Genomic DNA, 18,951 nt, shown 5'->3' on the forward strand with positions numbered 1-18,951 from the left:
CTTATGAGGCTCGCCGACTTTTGCGCAGTAAGCGGGCTCCAAACGCGCAACTCCCTGGCTCGCTCTCTCATTTTTAACTCAGCAGTTCTAAGGGTGTAGTAACGTATCATTTCAAACTTCATTTCTGGCCGGTCCAAGATGTTGCTATGTGCAAAGAGGAAAATTCCCAAAGAAATATGTTGAACCCTAACCCTAACCCGCTCGCATTCATGCACACACCAAAACGGTGCGAAAGAAAAACATGTGAACTAGCGTGCCTGCCTACGGTAAACAAGAATGCTCAATTCAAATAGAACCAAGCGCGTTCTTGCCAAGGTTCCTTGTTTTGACTTGACACTGACGCAACAGATATTGATTTTCAAACTTTAACATAGACTGTCACAAACTATGAAAGGACCCACTCAACTATAGAGCATTGGCGTTCTCTGCGGGAAACCTGTTGTACTGCAACGCCACTTATTGCTATGCCTTTTGACCTCAACTTGTGAAATTAATGGCCCGCCCATCTGCTGTTTGTTACCCACGACACCTGGAAACCGCCCAAAAACCCAAAGCACGGATATTTAAGTATCTTTGCATAATAACATGACGTCTCATTAGACTTGCTGATGATCTTCTCTAGTCACCAAAGGTGGGTTGTCGTCTGGGTTATTCTTCAAAAACGCATTAACTGTAGTCTTGAATCGCTCACCGCCACGTAGCGGCGCTCCTGAGCATGTGCAACATCAGTGTGGCATGCTGGGTAGTGTAGTTTCTGTTATACGCTCATAACAACACCAAAGGGATCATAATAGTCCATCTAAAATAGAAGGAAACGCAACATGCAGGAAGTAGACCTTTGGAAAATATGTTGGCGTCTAGATGTTCACATAGACGACCAGCAGCCGACGTGGAGCCTCAACAACTCTTGTAGTTTGAACATCAGCTTTTGCGTGGAAAACATACATCACAACATGCAGGTCAAACGTGCGCGGCCTTTTCCTTGATTAACGTCTGATCGGCAGCCAAGTGGCAGTTGTTTCGCTGAAAAGGAAAAACAAGATGAACTTAGTACAACAACTCAAATGGTTTGAAGAGACCCTTTTAATAACAGGCTGGCTTGCACACCTCGATTGATCGGGTCATCGTTGCCCATTCTTCTTGGAGAGTTGTCAGTCGAATTCGATTGTTGTTGCCACTTGCATATTTATGCAATAGCTGCTGCGTCAGATATTTTGATTTGAAGCGCTCTATTTTTTGGCTTACATGTCAAATACACTACAATAATAAAGTTGACTATTCAAGAACTCTCTTTATCCGGAGACGCACACGACTCCGTGACGAACGGAGTCAGTTGGCATGTGGGTCCTCTCGGGTCATCTGGCGAGGTTCGGCAACCGAATTTCGACCGACATCCGAAGGAAAAAATTTTTTCGTTCGACTACCGATTTGTTCGAGAACCGGGACGTTCGAAAACCGAGGCTCCACTGTACAACATTCATGATCCTTTTCCCCCGACAACCTTTGTTATCTCTTGTTATCACGTTGATAACACTTTACATAACATTAACATAGGCATTTTGGTTTTACTTTGAACACTGACTGCACACACGAACATTGAACAATGACCCTTCAAGTGCAAACGCTTCGGCCGCCGCCGCCGCCACCGCCGCCGCCGCCGCCGGGGGGCTCGCCCAGAAGCTGTCGCATAACATGCGTCCCGAGTGAGTGGGAAGCTACAGCTATATCGTTGAGTTGTGTACCACCCATTTTCTAACGTGTGTCTAACACAATGGCCTCCCTCCCTCCCTCCCTCACACATGCGCACCATTCCTTCCCAAGGAATCCCTGGTCTGCGTTAATGACCGAAGACCTCGCTCGATGTTGACGCCTGCTCTACGACCTTTCCCTTCTTGCCTTCCTTATTCTCTCTTGGCAGCCAACGACACACTTTGGCCCGCTTGCAGGGGTGTTAGCGGACGGGCCCGCTCGTTGAAGTCACGTTGTCGCTTCTCCTCGGACAGTCTCTGTTTGGTTCCGAAATGCGTCATGTTTGGCCGTCGGAGGAGTAGGGCCGGCCGCTGGGTGCTGTGGCAGACAAATACCATTTTCCAACTAGCTGTGACTGGACTGAATGTACTGCTGAAGTTCTTAAGAGGAAAGCTCAATCTTATAAATCGACTATAACATAGTCTTTTTATCGTTGCTCATGATTCAATTAAAGTCGTACGTTAAAAATGCGGAATCAGCAATATTAGTGAACGGAAACAATGAAGTCACTGGCAATCCATCTAATCAGTGCGATAAAATGAACGGTGAGGCTAATGGATTACAGACCCTAGTTGTTTTTCTGTCACCAACGTTACATAACAACACATGATGCTCACTGAACTTCAATGTAGTATATTATCTGAAGTGCAGAGTTAATGAGTTGTATATCTGGTCAATAATTGTCAAGGTGTTTTTCAAACTTGCATCTTCTTATCAAAATATGTCTTAATATTAATGACCTTTACAACCTGTGCTCCACTTCCCTTGTGTGTATAAAAGGGTTAGGCTTTGCTGCTGCTCTTTGGGTCTCTCATCCGGTCCCACGGTGAGTGAGTTTAGCAAGCGAAACAATCTCTGTTTTCCTTTTTCTTGGATTCTGGTGAATAACAGCCTTTCGATTCTTTTACAGTAACCCAGTGGTCAACTCGTGCTGAATAAAGCAGCAAATCAAGATGACCAGGCTTACCATACTTGCAGGTATCCCGATGATCAGATCTGCATCAAGTGCCACATCTTCTCTTTATGTTCACTATTGTAACTGTGTCTCTATGTTCATAGGCTTGTGTCTGGTGCTATGCCAGCTGGGTAAGCACGTTGCTTTTTTTGTCTTCTCTGCTGTGAAATCCTTCCCATTCAACTCTGTGTGTGTTTGTTTCATTCCACGATGAAGGATGTGCCACCAAAATGGTGTGTTACTTCACAAACTGGTCCCAGTACAGACCCGGTCAGGGGAAATACATGCCGCAAGATGTGGACCCCTACCTGTGTACCACCCTTATCTATGCCTTCTCCATCATCAACTCCAACAATGAACTGGTTACGTACGAGTGGAATGATGACGTTCTGTACAAATCTTTCAACAACCTGAAGACCAAGTAAGTGCAGTGTTGAAACTGCAGAGTCACTCAAAGCCTCTTCCCATGCATCGTTAGTGAATATGTACGGTTGTGATGACTCACTCACTACCTTGCTATCTGCAGGAACCCTCATCTTAAGACTCTCTTGGCCGTCGGCGGATGGAACTTTGGTTCACGACAGTGAGTAGTAACGTTTGAACCTTGACTGATAAGTTGCGGGCTGGGCTGCCCATATCGTAGTACCAATGGCACACGGTGTCATGCGTTGCGAGTCATTTCTTGACTAAAGTCAGATTGATGTAGTACAAATCATTGACCAATCTCAATTTCAAGCAATTGGCAAAATTGCCCAAAGTAGCGTTTCGTACAAATCATTGACGAAAGTTGTCCATCTCAATTTCAAAATCTCAAGGTAGGATCGTAGAAGTTGTGAGTTTTTTGCCAAAAGTAGTATTTTATACAAATCATTGACAGATGTTGTCATGTACCAGCTCTGTGGCCTAGTGGTAGAGTGTCCGCCCTGAGACTGGAAGGTTGTGGGTTCAAACTCCGGCCGGCCGGGTCATACCAAAGACTATAAAAAATGGGACCCATTGCATAACGGGTTGGAATTGGGGGGGTTAGATCACCAAATGATGTGACAATCATTGGTAAATAAATGTCAATTTCAAGATACGTATGCGTGGCCGAAACGTTTGACACATCTCTCAAATCAACGTTGACATCTCTTCAGGTTTTCCATCATGGTGTCCACAGCAGCCAACCGTCAGAAATTCATTCAATCTTCAATCAAGTTCCTGAGGACTCACGGTTTCGACGGTCTGGATTTGGACTGGGAATACCCCGGAGCTCGCGGGAGCCCCCCAGAGGACAAGCAGAGGTTCACTTTGCTCTGCAGGGTATGGGCATTGGCCACACCACTTCCTTCACTTTTTGATCATACGTATGATCCAGTCGCTTCGACGTCATATACTACGTAATATATAGTACATAACGTCTGGGCGTTCGTTCCTTCTTTCAGGAACTTGTTCAAGCCTACGCCGCAGAGGCCAAGAGCTCGGGTAACGCTCAGCTCATGGTGACTGCTGCGGTGTCTGCCGGAAAGGGGACTATCGATGGAGGATATGAGATTGCTGAGATTGCCAAGTAAGTGCATTGGCGTTCCGCTTGCAAAACTCCACACGACGTGAGCCTCGTTCTGTTTGACAAAGGGAATTGGACTTCATCAATGTGATGACCTATGACTTCCACGGAACTTGGGAGCAGTTCACCGGTCACAACAGCCCTCTGTTCCGTGGCTCAACCGACTTTGGAGATCTCATCTACTTTAACACCGTAAGCCACAGTAAATTGACCAGTGGCGCTAGTACACTCTTCACAACGCTCCATCCATTAGGACTACGCCATGAAGTATTGGCGAGACAACGGCACCCCTGTGGAGAAACTGAGGATGGGTTTTGCCGCCTACGGTCGTACTTTCCGTCTGACGTCGGCAGACACTGGAGTCGGAGCCCCGGCGAGCGGACCTGCGTCAGCTGGTCCGTTCACACGTGAAGCTGGATTCTGGGCCTACTATGAGGTACCTACCGTAAACAACATGCGACATTTACAAACGTGCCAGTTGAATTGAATACAACAGCAGCGTATAAGCTCACTTTCTTGTTTGTCTGTGGTTCAGATTTGTGGCTTTATCAAGGACACTACCATTCAATGGATCGAAGACCAGAAGGTTCCCTACGCCACTAAGAACAACGAGTGGGTGGGATTTGACACCAGGGAAAGCTACGAGACCAAAGTAGGTTGCCATCTGCCGGAAAACGTTTGACCTACCTACCTGCCTGCCTGCCTGCCCATCGGAACTGTTTCTATCTCCGTCCGTCCCACTAGGTGCGTTACCTGCAGGAGCAGAAGTATGGCGGTGCTTTCGTGTGGGCCCTGGACTTGGATGACTTTGCTGGACGATTCTGCGGAGCCGGCAACCATCCTCTTCTGTCTCATCTACGAAAACTTCTCAATATTGGTAAATGGAAACGCTGACGCTGCCAGGATCAAGTCAGTCCAAAATGTGTCACTTCAATCACTAACTTATCTCTTGCTGTACCATTCAGAGTTGCCCCCACTCCCTCCTACCACCACCCCCGAACCTGGTGCTAGCACCGCTTCTCCACCCACGACCACCTCAACCACCACCACCACCACGACCCATGCCCCTGGGTCCGGCTTCTGTAACGGCAAACCCGATGGCCTGTACCCCCACCCTGACGACAGAAACAGCTTCTACATGTGCGCAGGTGGCATCACCCATGTGAAGACTTGTGGAGCTGGATCTGTCTACGATGATGGCTGCAAGTGCTGTGTCTGGCCATGAGCAATGACTAATGTGTAGAACAACTGATACAAACACCTATTAAACAGACTTATCCCGCATCTATTGTCTATCAACCTTTAAATATGAATACTGTTTTTAGTATGACCAACGTAGATGACTTTATCACCTTGAGATGTTCCGGTGAAATATGGCAGATCAACTGCAAATCCCAATCCAAAAGAAAGACAGCACATTGAAGGGCTACAATTAAATTCCATGGTAGCAAAACACACACACACACACACACATAAATTTAATTTAATGACATAAAGCTGACTTTGACTTTGACTTTGACTTTGACACACACACACACACACACACACTCACACACACACACACACACATATATATATATATATATATATATATATATATATATATATATATATTCATATGCCCATTGGTTTAAAGTGGTAGATAGATGGACTTCATTAATACTTGAATCTGATTATTGATATTACTGCAGGAGTCAAACTTGGACGTCAACAATACAATTCTAGACAGCAAGCCCCACCCATCCTGAAACGACATTCTTTCATTTTGCACAAAATGAACTAGTGTTTTAATGATTCAAGTACACATTTCATAACAACACTTGCATGCGTTGCCCATCAATACATTAATGATGGTGTAAGTGTTCGCGAGATTCGTTTTATTTTTGGCAGTTTTGTTTCTCCGTAGTCGGACACAACAAAAGCTACGTGTATCGGGAAACGTAGTTTTACCGTGGGTTGACATCAACGAGTAGACCGTTGATAACAATAACGTTGACTTCATTTCCCACAATGCATGTGACTCCACACTGTTTGGCGAACGTTGATGACGTGTTCACACGTGATCGTGGTCCGCATCCGTCGCTTCAGCGGGCAATAACAGGCGTCGACGTTTGCGCTTCTTGGTTACGGATTTGTAATTCGTAGACACTCAATTGTTTTCGTCAACTATGGAACCGCATTGGCATGAAATGAAATCATCATCTTCCGTCGACTGAACTGAGTTAAAAGTCACATTGACCAGTATTGCGGTTCAATTTGGACCTTTTTCCTCGCGATGTATACTTTGTTGTCTGGATTCTATAAATACATGTTTCAGAAGGATGAATACTGCATTCTAATTCTTGGATTGGATAACGCTGGGAAAACGGTATGTTCAGCCTCATCTGTAGGAGGTGCTGTCATTGTTGGGATCGCCGTTCGGTTGTTCACGGATGTGAATTTTGTCATTAGAACTTTGGAAGTTACCTGAGTCAAGTTGAGGCCTACAATCCAGTGTTCTTGATTTCCTTATATGACGATAAACGAGGGAACTGGTTTCGCTCTCATATCTATGCTTGCCCTTGTCAACGGTCGACAGTCTAATCATGTATTTGATATTGTTTATGTGTGCTATACATGACGGCGGTCAAGCCAGCCGTCTTTCATTTTGTCGTGGTCAAGCCAGCCGCTCTAGAAAGAAACGTGTGCTAGGTGTTTTCAAAACATTTGAAGCATTGGAATGAAATCGTTAGAGGTGTATCTCCGTTAGAGGTGTGTCCCATGTGGGACGATCGTCCTGCACAGTTTGGGGTCAATAGGTCACATGGCCTGGGAGCTATTGAGCGAAAACGCAGATATTTTTTTACCGTAATAAATTCATTCTAAATAGTTGAAACATTGAAGTGGAATTCTAAGAGGTGTGTACTTCAAACAGCCCATGTGGGAGTATCATCCTTCACAGTTCCGCATCCTTCATTGGAGCGACCTGTTGACCCCAAACAGTGAGAGTTCAGTGCTTTGCTCAAGGACACTTCCACTCGGTTACAGTGGCGGAGGAGCCAACCACCGACCTCCCGGTCGGAAGGACAATATGGTTTTGCTACATATCCACTGAACAATTGGTTGTTTTATGGTAATGATCAAATATAATGAATGTCATTGTTTAACTTATGTGTGATAACTGTGTGTTTATAGACCTTTTTGGAACAAACCAAAACAAAGTTCAGCAAGAACTATAAGGGAATGAATTTGTCCAAGATTACAAGTACAGTTGGACTGAACAGTAAGTGTGTGTCCCATGTTTGTATATGTTGATACAAAAATTGCTGCTCCATTCTTGGTCTCAATTTGAATCTTTTACAGTTGGAACTATTGATGTGGGCAAAGCACGTCTAATGTTCTGGGATCTGGGAGGCCAGGAGGAACTTCAGTCTCTTTGGGACAAAGTAAGTAGCTTCTCGCGATGACAACCAATTGTGTCTACTATGTCAAAAGAGAGTTGCTGCTAATTAAATCTCGACAGGTCAGAGTGTTTAAAAAACATATGTTAGGGCTAGAAATAATTGCAACTCCTTCGGGTGGCATCCATCCATCCATCATTCTTCTTCAAAGAACAAAGAGTTGCGCGCGAGAGATATTCCTATCCATTGAACAATGTTTGTTTTCCCATTTAGTACTACGCAGAGTCCCACGGAGTTATCTATGTGATCGACTCAACTGATGAAGAACGACTTTCGGAATCAAAGGAAGCCTTTGGTAAGTCACCCTACACACTGGAGTCGAGTTGCGGACTTGCAGTAATCATTCTCTGGCTAGTTCCAAGCTATGCTAATTGCTAAGCTAACCTAAGATTGACACAGCAATCAAATGAACTACACTCATTTACGCATTGAATTGTATTTGTCTCTTTGTGAATTGTGATGCTTCCCTTTTCACCTGATTGCAGAGAAAATGATAAGCAGCGATGTGTTGGAAGGTGTCCCGCTCCTTGTTCTGGCCAACAAACAGGACGTACTGGTACGGTAGAGTTCTAGTCCGATATATGGATCCATCCATCCGTCCGTCCGTCCGTCCGTCCATCCATCCATCCATCCATCCATCCAACATTCATACATCTCCATTTTCTTCCCTGTGGTTATTTGCAAAATGTTGGAATGTGAGAATCAAATGCTTCAATTCCAATGTAGAGTGGAGGTTGCCAGAATCCTCCCCAATTCACTCGACACAGTTTGGTTGCTTCACCTTTTGTGTCTGCTCTTTCATCAGAACTGTTTGTCCGTACCAGATATTAAAACAGCCTTCAGTGACTGTGCACCCAAGATTGGCAAGCGAGATTGTTTGGTCCAACCATGCACTGCCTTGTCAGGGTGAGTAGACCACTCGAGTAATGCCACTGAGAACATGATGGTAGCTCAATTCTATTTCCATCTCTGATGCAGGGAGGGAGTCAACGAAGGCATCGAATGGATGGTGAAGTGTGTGATCAGGAACATTCACAGGCCCCCCAGACAGAAGGACATCACATAGAAGGGAATCAAAGGCCTTTCCTCTCATTTTGGACTCTTCATCTCAAATATTAGAGCTGAAATTTCACCCTGTCTGCTCTGACTGTGACCAACTTGAGTCTTTTCAGGGAGTCGCTGATGGCGTAGGGGTACACTTGCGTGTCTTGTGTGCCGACATCGTGAGTTCGATATCCACATATGACGGTGTGAATGTTTGTGTGTGAGTGACCCAAAAAAAAAAAAGCTAGACTCTTTTCTGGTTTCGGAATGACAGACAAGAGTGTCTCTCACTGATATGAAACGGTTATCTTTCCTCCCATTTGTAAAGATTGTCAACTTCATATGACTTTTGTAAGCGTCAACATTCCCCATTGGATAACGTTTAATGATAGTTCAATGCCAGCAATGAAATCGCGCAAGCGACCTCACAGTGGAGGTCTGCAGCCAGGAAGGCTTTTATTTTGAAATGAACCGCGCGCATATCCCGTCCCGCCATAGTCGAGACTCCACCGGAAGCGACCTCACAGTGGCGGCTTTATTTTGATATGAACCGCGTGCATATCCAAATGTGTCATTAAGTTTTAACTTGGATACCCACAACATCTCTACTTCTAATTGAATACCACAACAATGGAAAAATAAATACTTACATATTCAAGTATCGATTGAAGAAGTGTTTTTCAGAAGATGAATGCATAGTTATGAAAGAGAATGTATTACCTCTGTGAAAAATAAACTAAAATGTGTGGTGAAGGTACTCTCGAGTAAATCTAGTAGATTTACATCATTGAATAAAAAGTGACGGCGATATGGCTTAGAATTTGGAAGTACGCGTCCGTCAGCTGACCTCAAACAGCGGGCTTTTATTTTGATAGGCGCGGAAGTGTATGCCCACATATCGCGATGCCTTGACTAGCATTTCCTGTCCACTGTGCGACACATCTCGTTTCTTTCATGTCACGGCCGTTCAGAATACGAATAAGTCGTGGCATTAATACTGCTGCGTTGCCGGCGAAAGCATGCGGACACATTCCTTTGTTAAGTTTGAATCATTGGATCCACGATGAGCGCACTTGGCGACAACTGGCGGAGACGCACGAGGAGCTCGCGAGCCAGCAACAAGCTAACAGCAGAAGGAGCTGACGAGTCCGCCGTGCTCCGATGCCTGAGCGAGGCCAACGCAGGAGAGGATCATGAGATGGCGGATGATATCGGCTTCTTGAAGCAAGACGGCTTGGATAGGAAGGTCATGGCCCCGCGCTACAGCCTGCTCCGTGAGATCGGCAGGGGTACATATGGTGTCGTGTACGAAGCGGTGGCCCGTAGGTCTGGTGCGAGGGTCGCCGTCAAGAAGCTCCGGTGCGACGCACCGGAAAACGTCGAACTCGCCCTCCAGGAGTTCTGGGCGCTAACAAGTTTGGAGAAACGCCACCAAAATGTTGTGCAATTAGAAGAGTGTGTTCTGCAAAGAAACGGAATGGCCCAAAAGATGAGCCACGGCAACAAACGGTCCAAACAGTATCTGCGGCTTGTGGAAACGTCTCTCAAAGGTACAAATCGTCGTTTTTCTTTCCCAATGGCTGGCTGGCTGTGCCAAGTGACCCACCCACCCCTTGAAGGGGAGGGACAGTGCGAGCTCGTGCTGTCAAGTCCAGTCAGCTTGAGCGACGGACGCTGCATCTTCTTTCTGGGAGCGTAACGTAACGTAACGTAACGTGCCGTGGTGTCGCCGCCGCCGCCATGACACGGCTGGCTTTACTGGGGGAAGGGCCACTCTGTGTTTTCATGACACACGCCAGCCGTATCGAGAGTAGTAGTGTTGAGCCAATCGTCACTTACTTGTAATTCATCACTAGGGAAAGACTTGACTTGTTCCAAAACGTTCAATGATGAATCGCCATTTTTGCGCAGTCGCATAGACCAGTACGTGGTCGAACAACAATGCACTACGATGTGATGTGTTGTGTACGTCGCAGGTGAACGAGTGCTGACGCCTCCAGAGGAGCCATGTTACTTGTGGTTCGTCATGGAGTTCTGCGAAGGAGGTGACCTCAACCAGTTCATTCTGTCTCGACGCCCCGACTCGCAAACCAACAACAGCTTCATGTTACAGCTCACCAGCGCTGTGGCTTTCTTACACGAGAACAAGATCGTACACAGAGACCTGAAACCGGACAACATCCTCATCTCGGAGCGGTCGGGGACCCCTGTCCTCAAGGTTGCCGATTTTGGCCTGAGCAAGGTTTGCGCCGGTTTGGCCAATAGCAAGGAGAGCAAAGAAGTTGAGGACAAAAGCAAGAGCGTCGTCAACGTCAACAAGTTTTGGTTGTCGTCGGCGTGCGGCTCGGACTTCTACATGGCCCCCGAAGTGTGGGAGGGCCACTACACGGCCAAGGCTGACATCTTTGCTCTGGGCATCATCATTTGGGCCATGTTGGAAAGAATTACTTTTATCGACGCCGAGTCCAAGCGAGAGCTCCTGGGAACGTACGTGAGACGAGGAGCCGACATTGTGCCCGTGGGCGAGGCGCTGTTAGGAAATCCAAAGATGGTGCTCAATATCCCCCAGAAGCACAGGTCGTGCATGTCTGACGGCGTGCGGAAGCTACTGTTGGACATGCTGGCCGTTAACCCTCAGGACCGGCCCGACGCTTTCCAGCTCCAGACCAGAATGGACCAGCTTGCGTGTCCTACGTGATGAATCATTTTGCAGGTAAAGCTCTTGACGTCTCTCCGACGTAGCATTTCAGAAGAAGAAGAAAAAAAGAAAGAAAAAGACGCCTCAGCAACCATGATTTAATCCAAACCAAAATGTTCTTGTGTGTCTGCAGACAGTACACCTGGCTGGAGCTGCTACTTCACTGAAATGTCCCTGTTGTATGTGACCAATGTGAAGTTGAAGGAGGAAAGCCACTTGTGATCTTAACATCAATAACTAATCCCCGAATGAGCTTTTTTGATTGTCCTAATAAAAGAAGGAACCTTAAATCTCCGGGGAACAAACACCTCCGCTGTCATGGTACAAAAGAAAATGGCCAATTATTTTTGTGCAATTTGCAGATTCTAATCTTCATGTAACGCTGCCCCCCACTCCCCATATTTAATCTTACTGCTGTCGGTCAAAACTTCCATTTCTACGACGGCCTCATGCCAGCTTAATAAATCCATCATTTTATTCAGGGCTTTGTTTGTGTACAAGATGTGTGTCAAGTTAGACACTTGAAGCACAGACCGGTGTTGAAGCACAGCTGATAGCAGCTTTCCACTCAGCACACCTCATAGTGCCTTCGCTCAAGTCAATGCTTGGCCTTTCTTGAGTGTTGTTTTTCAAGGAACACGAATGCTCTCGGTTTTTGTGTTTGCATTTGTAGATGAAGATGTGGCGTGCTGTGCTGTTTTGTGAAGCTGGCACCACGCACGCACTGTTGTTCATAATATTTCCCACAAGCGCCCTTCGTGTTCCAAGAGCAGTTATGTCGATGTGTTTGATTCTTCTAAATGCTTTGCCTTCAGCAAAAGTCGAGTGAGCCTTTCTTTTCCACCCTTACCAAAGAGTCCAAATGCACTACCTCGTCTCTTTTGCTGAGCCTTTCGTTTGTTTCCAGCAAAGACATTCCACGACCAGTTCAAAAAGGCAGTTTTGCAAAGCAAATGTCGTTCTCAGCCATTGCAGGAATTTGTACACTCGAGGCCTCTAACTTTAAACGAGATTAGGAATCATTTTGCCCTTTCCCGATGTGTCCAAACAAACCTTTTGGTTCTGATTGACCTGTACCCTCTCACGTGTTTTATTTCATTTGCCTTATTTCGCTTTGAATCTCCCACTTGGAAAAAAACGCAGGGTAGCAAGGATTTTCTTGAATTGAGATGATAAGATCACTTTTCTGCCCTTATCTTTATTATTATTATTTAAAAAGCGCTTGGGGCATTGTAATGGCCTAAGCAATGTTGGTGATCCATTCTCGGCAACATGAGAAATGTTTGGGGGCTAGAATGTACTATGCAATGGTCACATGGCAAAAAGTGAACATCCTTGTGCTGATGATTGCATGAAGCCTTTCTTCGAACTTCTGTTTTCTGTGCCTCACACTTGGAGTGCAGAGAATGCCACTGCTTCCTTTCAATCACGCTTGGAAATAAAGTACCACTACTCATTTGTCCTTTGTTTTTGGCTTTCTATTTACCCTGGGAATCAATGTGTTAGATTATTTTTGTGCAATATATTTGATAAAATCATTTCATCCTTTATTTAAAAAAAAAAAAAGGCAATATCGTGCTTAACTTACGACTAACGCGCTTGCTTGGTTCATTTCTATCCTGAGTGGAGAGCCAATCTGCGTTTCCCTTTGTGTCCACTGGGTGGCACAAGACAATGGGGGAAAAAATAGACGCGTTGTCGTTTCCAAATTAACTGACGTCTATTATCATTTACAATACTCATCGTGAGAGTAAGTTTGCTTGACTATCATTAAGATGAATAAATGATGTCAAACTGATTTAGAATACACAAAAGAGTGAGAGCAGTTTACGCGTGCCTTATCAACTCAGGACAAGAACCATTCCGGGAACTTAAAGTCATGTAGTAGTTGTCTTTCTAAAATCCGTATAAAGTTGGAATCATTGGAACATGTCCACACATTGACGCTGTCCCTGTGGTTGGTTGTTCTCCGTCTTCTTGAACGCGTTCACCCACGACAAGTTCCAGGCCAGTCAGTCAGTCAGTCAGTCAGTCAGTCGAGTCAGGTCGAGACGAGAGGAGACGGGACGAGACGAGAGCGCGACTTATGACGTAAGTAGTTTGCCGCGCACTGATGATGGCGGTGCGTGAACGCGCAGTGAAAGTAATGGCTGCTCTTGATCGGCGGGTGCCTAGCCTCGATGATTTCGTGGGTCAAAGCTGGACTGCTTGGACCGAGTGGGCCGGGGTGACAGCACCTCATGGTAAGAGAGCATAATGACGCCACGACTGGCTGTTATAAATCCGTTTCACCCAAAAGCCAGGGTTTATTTTCGTCAAAACGTAGGGCAGAGCTAGCCATGTTACCCAAACAAAGACCCTGCCGGGTCCTAGCGCTGGATGGGTAACATGTTGCTCTCCCTCCACTGGCTCCATCTGCATAAGAGTTGGCATGAAAAAATGACCGGCCCAACCAATATGGCCCATTGTCCTTTGGATTCTGCTGTTGGGGCTCATGCAACTAGGGCTTGTCGACTGTTGCCACTCTTGATCAGACCAAACCGGGCAGCGGGGACATCAGGGCAGGATGAAGCTAGTAGTATGGCTGTGCCTGCCCGCCCGCCTGCCTGCTCGCCTGCCTGCCTGCCGGCTCGCCTGCCTGCCCGCTCGCCTGCCTGCCTGCCCGCCCGCCTGCCTGCAACTTCTTTCCGGCAAAAGCTAGGCTAGCTTGCTAATAAGCGAGACATCCAAATGGTTGACTTGCTTAGCGTTAGCATGCCAGCTCGAGGCTGGATGATCCTGAGCGTACACACCGACCACCCGGGTGATAGAGGAGGAGTCTGATGCTGCTGCCACCATGCAAATGCTGGCCCAGCCAGCCTTTGCTACTGTATATCAAACGCCACTTTCCGTCTTATTCCGGTACTTCACCCCGATTTCTTTCGTGAGACATGTCCACGTCCAATGTACTGACGTTGGCCATGTTTGCGCACCCGAGGACAGTTCTTTTCCAAAATAGTTGGCCCTTGCCAGCTTCCAGTATTTTGCGCTCACCCATTGTTTGGCATCCATCCATCCATCCATCCGTCCGTCCGTCCGTCCATCCATCCATCCATCCATCCATCCATCCATCCATCCATCCATCCATCCATCCATCCATCCATCCATCCATCCATCCAGTTGCAACTCTGCTTACAACTCACCAATAGAGCCTGGCTACACACATTCATATTCTTGTTTTGTATGAGACACATTTCATTCAGTGACCTGTGCACCCGTTTGCTCAACTTAGTTTAATGTCACGTTTTTGTGCATACATATTTCTCCTTTCAAGTAGAACTTGCTTTGCAGTAATTGACTGTACAACTTCATATGGTGATGGAGCATATTGAAAATATTCTTCTGTTTTTTTTAGGGGCTGATGTGGATGACTGCAGTAAAAATGGCAAAAAGGCTGCAGAGGCAATGTCACTCAGCAAGGAGGGTAAGTCTTGCATAAGTTCTTTTGAAAAACTTTAAGATGAGTTTGTAGTTGTTCTTTGAAGAGTGAAACGGAAGGCCATTTTTGTTCTTCTCACAGACATGTCGATCTTCGGCCTGTACCCCGGCTACGACGACTTCTACCTTGTGGTGTGTAGCCACTGTGCTCAAGTAGTGAAACCACAAGCGTTTGAGAAGCACTGCGAGAGGCGACACGGTCCTCTGGCCAAACTTTACGCCCGAATACGTTCTCCGACCCCTCAGTCCCAGCAGAGGCCCCATCACGGCCATCCTCCTTCTCAGGGGACCAATTCCATTCCCGCTTCAGCGTGGGATGGTCGAGGAGGCCAAGGCGGTGGCGGTGGCGGCAGCGGCGGATCAGTAAGAGCAGCCCTACAAGCCCCTCCCACGCCACCTCAGCACAGACCTGCCAAAAACACAAAGGATGGAGCCAGGTAATCACAAATGGAATGTTTTGGGATTTCTGTGGTGCCTATGGAGGAATATTGTAATGATGGCTTATCTGTTATCAACAGACATTCCCCACTGGAAAAATCCTCCCACAACTGTAGTAGTAGTTGTAGCAGCAGCAGCTGCAGCAGCAGCAGCAGCAGCAGCTGCAGCAGCAGCAGCAGCAGCAGCAGCAGCAGCAGCAGCAACTGCAGCAGCCACACAGATTCATCAGTGTTCAAGCAGCCGCCGCCTCTGGACTCTCCGATTAGCTCGCCACCTTCATCCATCAGAGACCCCCCGTGGCCGTACGGAGGCACCCCGCCTGGTAGGCCTTCACCCTCCCAAAGAAAGGATTCTTCTCCAGCAAGCCACCACCGTATTCCCAGGCCATACAACAAAGTGGCCTCCAGTAAGTGCTGGCCTTCATGTAAGGAAGATAGCTTTTGGAAGCTCCATGCTCATCTTGGACTTTGTGATTGTCAATGTAACAATGAAATGTGTTCCAAGTTGCTTTGAGTGCCAATGCTTCTCTGTGCTTCTAGAAAGAGAGTGTGACTTGGACAAACACTGCGGTGTCCTTGATCCTGACCGAAAAAAAGTCTGCACTCGCCTTCTGACATGCAATGTAAGCTCCAAACATTCACATTTGGACTTTTTCCCTTCCGATTATGAGCTAGACAACCCCGAACTCCCTTGTTTGTGAAATAACGGTGATCAACGCATACATTTTGTGTACATTTGTCCCAGCAAGTGTTGAGACGTTTGAACTTAAAAGGTGTATTTGGGCTGCCGACCGACCGACCGACCGTTATGAATTTTTTGAGGCCGATGTTGAAAAGGAGCTGACTCAATGTGTCCTATTCTTCAGATCCATTCCATCCATCAGCGTAGGAAGGTGCCGGGTCGCAGTAAGAATTTTGACCAGTTAGTGGCTGAACTCAAGACAAAGGTTCGCGACAAGGGCGCACAATCAGCCGAGGGAGGTTCCTCCTGCGGACGCTCCCCTAGCCCCGAGGCACCCGGAGAACAAGATGGGGGGGCTCCACCCTGTCGGAGACCTTTGGCCAGCCTCCCCGCTTTCAGGTTAGCGCTGCTGAAGGAAGCTATGTACATCTCCAAAATGGTACTGGGCAATTTAGCATAAGGACTGCTTGCAGCGGCAGCCTCGATGGCACGGCATTGTGAGGAAGGAACATGCGTACATCTGTTGTCGCTTATGTCCACAACCCGAGTTGCCCTTTTACGTACAAATGCTGGATTTTTGTTCTTGTTGGAATCCCCGCCCGGATGACTTTTCTTCGTTGTTCAAACGTGGTACCCACTGAAGCGGTTGCCTTTGTCTTTCCAGTCGCTCCACAGCTGTTTGGGAGAGCAGCCCTGAGGATGACGGCCAAGCGCAAGATGAGGGGAGCCCTCTTGTCCACGGAACAATTTCCAGCGACGAAAGTGAGGCGGAAGGAACAGAGGACCCTGTTGATTTGCCATCTTCTGCGACGCACCCAAGACCAATAGCAGTGAGCATTTCTCTCTTTACAATATTGAGAAAAGAAACAAAGAAGTTTGTGCAGGTTGATATTCAGTCGAGATGAAAAAAATCAATCAATCAATATGGAATACAATGTGTCCGCTCTCTCCCAGATGTGCTCGTTTGGCAGCATTGTTTTGGGCCACGGCATCTACACATTTGATAGACGGCTTCACCACTTGAGGTCAGCTTTTAGTAGCATGCTCGAGCAGCACATCAGCGCCCATCTTTGGAAGTAAGTCCACTCTTTTCTGTTTTTCATATTTCAATCGATTGTTTCGAAAATGTCAAATTGTTGACAAATTGAAATCTTTCAACCAAATGACGATTTGTCGTCCGATGAACGAGAGGACGCAAATGTTGGCCGTCTGTCTGTACGCCAGTATGCTGCTCTCAGTACTTTGCATTATTGACAGCATCAAGTTGGTATGGCACCTTTGGCGCAGTCAAGATAATGCTTTGATAATGGCCACCGTTTCTGTTCCCTCATTTTCCTTTTGACAATACGTTTCCAAGTAAGGTAAGTTTGCTGGCCAATCAAGTATCTCCTCTCATTCAATGTGTATTAAAACAACGTCAACAAAAACAACAACATTTCTTTAGGAAAAAACCCACATTTTAGATCAACCCCAGGTAATCAGGCAATTTGGACACTGAGAAATTGATTCAAGGCCCGTTTGTATTTTTGGGATTCCAGGAAAATACCTCAAGCCAGCAGCCATCCGTGTCCGACCCCCTCGCCCAAGCTTGGCCCCTCGTCGTCTCCCACTTCCTCGCTCTTGCATTGTAAAGTCCGATCAGCCGCTCATACCAAGTCCCCCCTCAAAAGCTCCTCGTCGTTCAGTCGTCTGCTGGGAAGACGCCCGACGTCCGAGAACTCTGCGAGTTGCGGGGGTGGCGCTCACCCGCCGGCGTCTCCGGGTCATGCCGTGGTGGCTGCGCATCACGCCGGTCCGGGGCGGCCCAAGAATCCGGTCGGGCGTCCTAGCAAGCAGATGACCAAGCTGCGAGAGGACGCCGTGGCCGCCGCCACCGTCCGCAAAAGAAAAGCCCCATCGCAGGAAGGGGAGCATTCGGGCCCCAACAGGAACTGCGTTAGCCTCCAGGATCGGGGCCGCCCGCCCTCCATGGCCTCTTCTCCCGTTGCCGCCGCCGCCCCCCCGTCCTCCTCCAAAGCCCCTATTCTCTCACCTCTTCTCCACGGACAGACCAACGGTACGCTGTCGTCGCCCGGGAGCAAAGGCCGCCTCCAGCCCTCTCCGGCAGAGTCGCACTCAGCAGCCGCCAAGACAGTCTGGACCTACAGACGGACTCATTCGGAGACTTCCTCCATGAAAACTTCCTACTGTCGGAATACAGTGGGGGACTCGGGACCGCTCGGTCAAGGGGGCGGGCGGGCGTCGGAGCACCAGGGTTTGATGAAAAAACGCAAGGGGATGGGCCTGGAGGATCAGTCGCCCTCAGCGCAGCGCCTGGGCCTGCCGCCTTCCTCCTCCTCCTCGTCCTCCTCCTCCTCCTTGTCCACTCCCGCCTCCTCTTCTCCTCGCTCCAACTTCTACCCGTGGAAGGAAAGTAAGACTCCGGTCTCCGGCCTGGCTGGTGGCTTGGAGAAGAAGCTGGCCACACAGAAGGTGAGCTGTCGCTCCCAGGCTGTAACGGCAAACACGGCCATGCTATGAAACGGGCTGTCGGTCAGTCGGTGACGAATTGGTTGTTTTTTCTCGTCCCTCTTCCCGCAGCCAAAAGTGCACCATTAATTGTGCCTGCCTTGACGAGCCACAAGAGGGAGCCAGCTCGACTTGATCCCAGACAGGCAGCTGGATTGTGCCTGAGCACGTGCACGCTGTGTTCATGGTGCTGTTTGAAAGGAACATTTGGAATGGATGGCTATGGACTTGAAATACCTCAAAATCATCCAGTTATGCTGCTAAATGAAATATGTTGGTTTCTTAAAAAAAAAAAAAAAAAAAATTAAACATCTCCTTTATACTTACATTTTCTGGCTTTTCTATTTTTTCAAATGAAATGCACCAGTTATGTGACTTTGCACTTGTGTACCTTGAAAGCTCTGCTTGATTTTGC

At 47.4% G+C, this 18,951-nt stretch overlaps 4 protein-coding genes across 8 annotated transcripts; all 4 read left to right on the top strand.

Moving 5' to 3' along the window:
* The first annotated feature begins 2,523 nt into the window (after nt 1-2,523).
* LOC148391452 (acidic mammalian chitinase-like) lies at nt 2,524-5,534 on the top strand. Its single transcript, XM_088390347.1, has 12 exons — nt 2,524-2,575; nt 2,660-2,727; nt 2,809-2,835; nt 2,921-3,125; nt 3,231-3,287; nt 3,841-4,006; nt 4,129-4,253; nt 4,319-4,442; nt 4,504-4,686; nt 4,786-4,902; nt 4,995-5,127; nt 5,216-5,534. Exons 2-12 carry the CDS (start codon nt 2,703-2,705, stop codon nt 5,473-5,475), a joined length of 1,422 nt encoding a protein of 473 aa, XP_088246473.1. The 5' UTR covers nt 2,524-2,575; nt 2,660-2,702; the 3' UTR covers nt 5,476-5,534.
* A 748-nt stretch (nt 5,535-6,282) lies between these two features.
* arfrp1 (ARF related protein 1) lies at nt 6,283-9,491 on the top strand. Of its 2 annotated transcripts, none has more exons than XM_088389802.1 (7): nt 6,283-6,618; nt 7,425-7,512; nt 7,593-7,675; nt 7,904-7,985; nt 8,176-8,246; nt 8,515-8,596; nt 8,669-8,731. In XM_088389802.1, exons 1-7 carry the CDS (start codon nt 6,526-6,528, stop codon nt 8,701-8,703), a joined length of 534 nt encoding a protein of 177 aa, XP_088245928.1. In that variant the 5' UTR covers nt 6,283-6,525; the 3' UTR covers nt 8,704-8,731. The 2 variants fall into 2 exon arrangements, with proteins under 2 accessions (XP_088245928.1, XP_088245926.1); XM_088389800.1 differs by having other exon boundaries at nt 6,292-6,618; nt 8,496-8,596; nt 8,669-9,491.
* A 128-nt stretch (nt 9,492-9,619) lies between these two features.
* Nucleotides 9,620-12,890, top strand: stk35l (serine/threonine kinase 35, like). Its single transcript, XM_088389799.1, has 3 exons — nt 9,620-10,284; nt 10,711-11,447; nt 11,566-12,890. The coding sequence occupies exons 1-2, from the start codon at nt 9,798-9,800 to the stop codon at nt 11,430-11,432; spliced, it is 1,209 nt and encodes a 402-aa protein (XP_088245925.1). The 5' UTR covers nt 9,620-9,797; the 3' UTR covers nt 11,433-11,447; nt 11,566-12,890.
* Nucleotides 12,891-13,472: 582 nt separating this feature from the next.
* Nucleotides 13,473-18,862, top strand: atxn7l2a (ataxin 7 like 2a). Of its 4 annotated transcripts, XM_088389797.1 has the most exons (11): nt 13,532-13,675; nt 14,827-14,895; nt 14,992-15,041; nt 15,156-15,346; nt 15,428-15,753; nt 15,887-15,969; nt 16,213-16,427; nt 16,693-16,858; nt 16,983-17,104; nt 17,567-18,500; nt 18,609-18,862. In XM_088389797.1, the coding sequence occupies exons 1-11, from the start codon at nt 13,546-13,548 to the stop codon at nt 18,624-18,626; spliced, it is 2,304 nt and encodes a 767-aa protein (XP_088245923.1). In that variant the 5' UTR covers nt 13,532-13,545; the 3' UTR covers nt 18,627-18,862. The 4 variants fall into 4 exon arrangements, with proteins under 4 accessions (XP_088245924.1, XP_088245923.1, XP_088245921.1 ...); XM_088389798.1 differs by lacking the exon at nt 13,532-13,675 and adding an exon at nt 13,473-13,523 and having other exon boundaries at nt 14,992-15,346; XM_088389795.1 differs by having other exon boundaries at nt 14,992-15,346.
* Nucleotides 18,863-18,951: the final 89 nt, after the last annotated feature.

The sequence above is a fragment of the Syngnathus floridae genome, chromosome 11, assembly GCF_059516105.1.
Source record: "Syngnathus floridae isolate MCC-2025c chromosome 11, RoL_Sflo_1.0, whole genome shotgun sequence".
Taxonomy (NCBI): Eukaryota; Metazoa; Chordata; class Actinopteri; order Syngnathiformes; family Syngnathidae; genus Syngnathus; species Syngnathus floridae.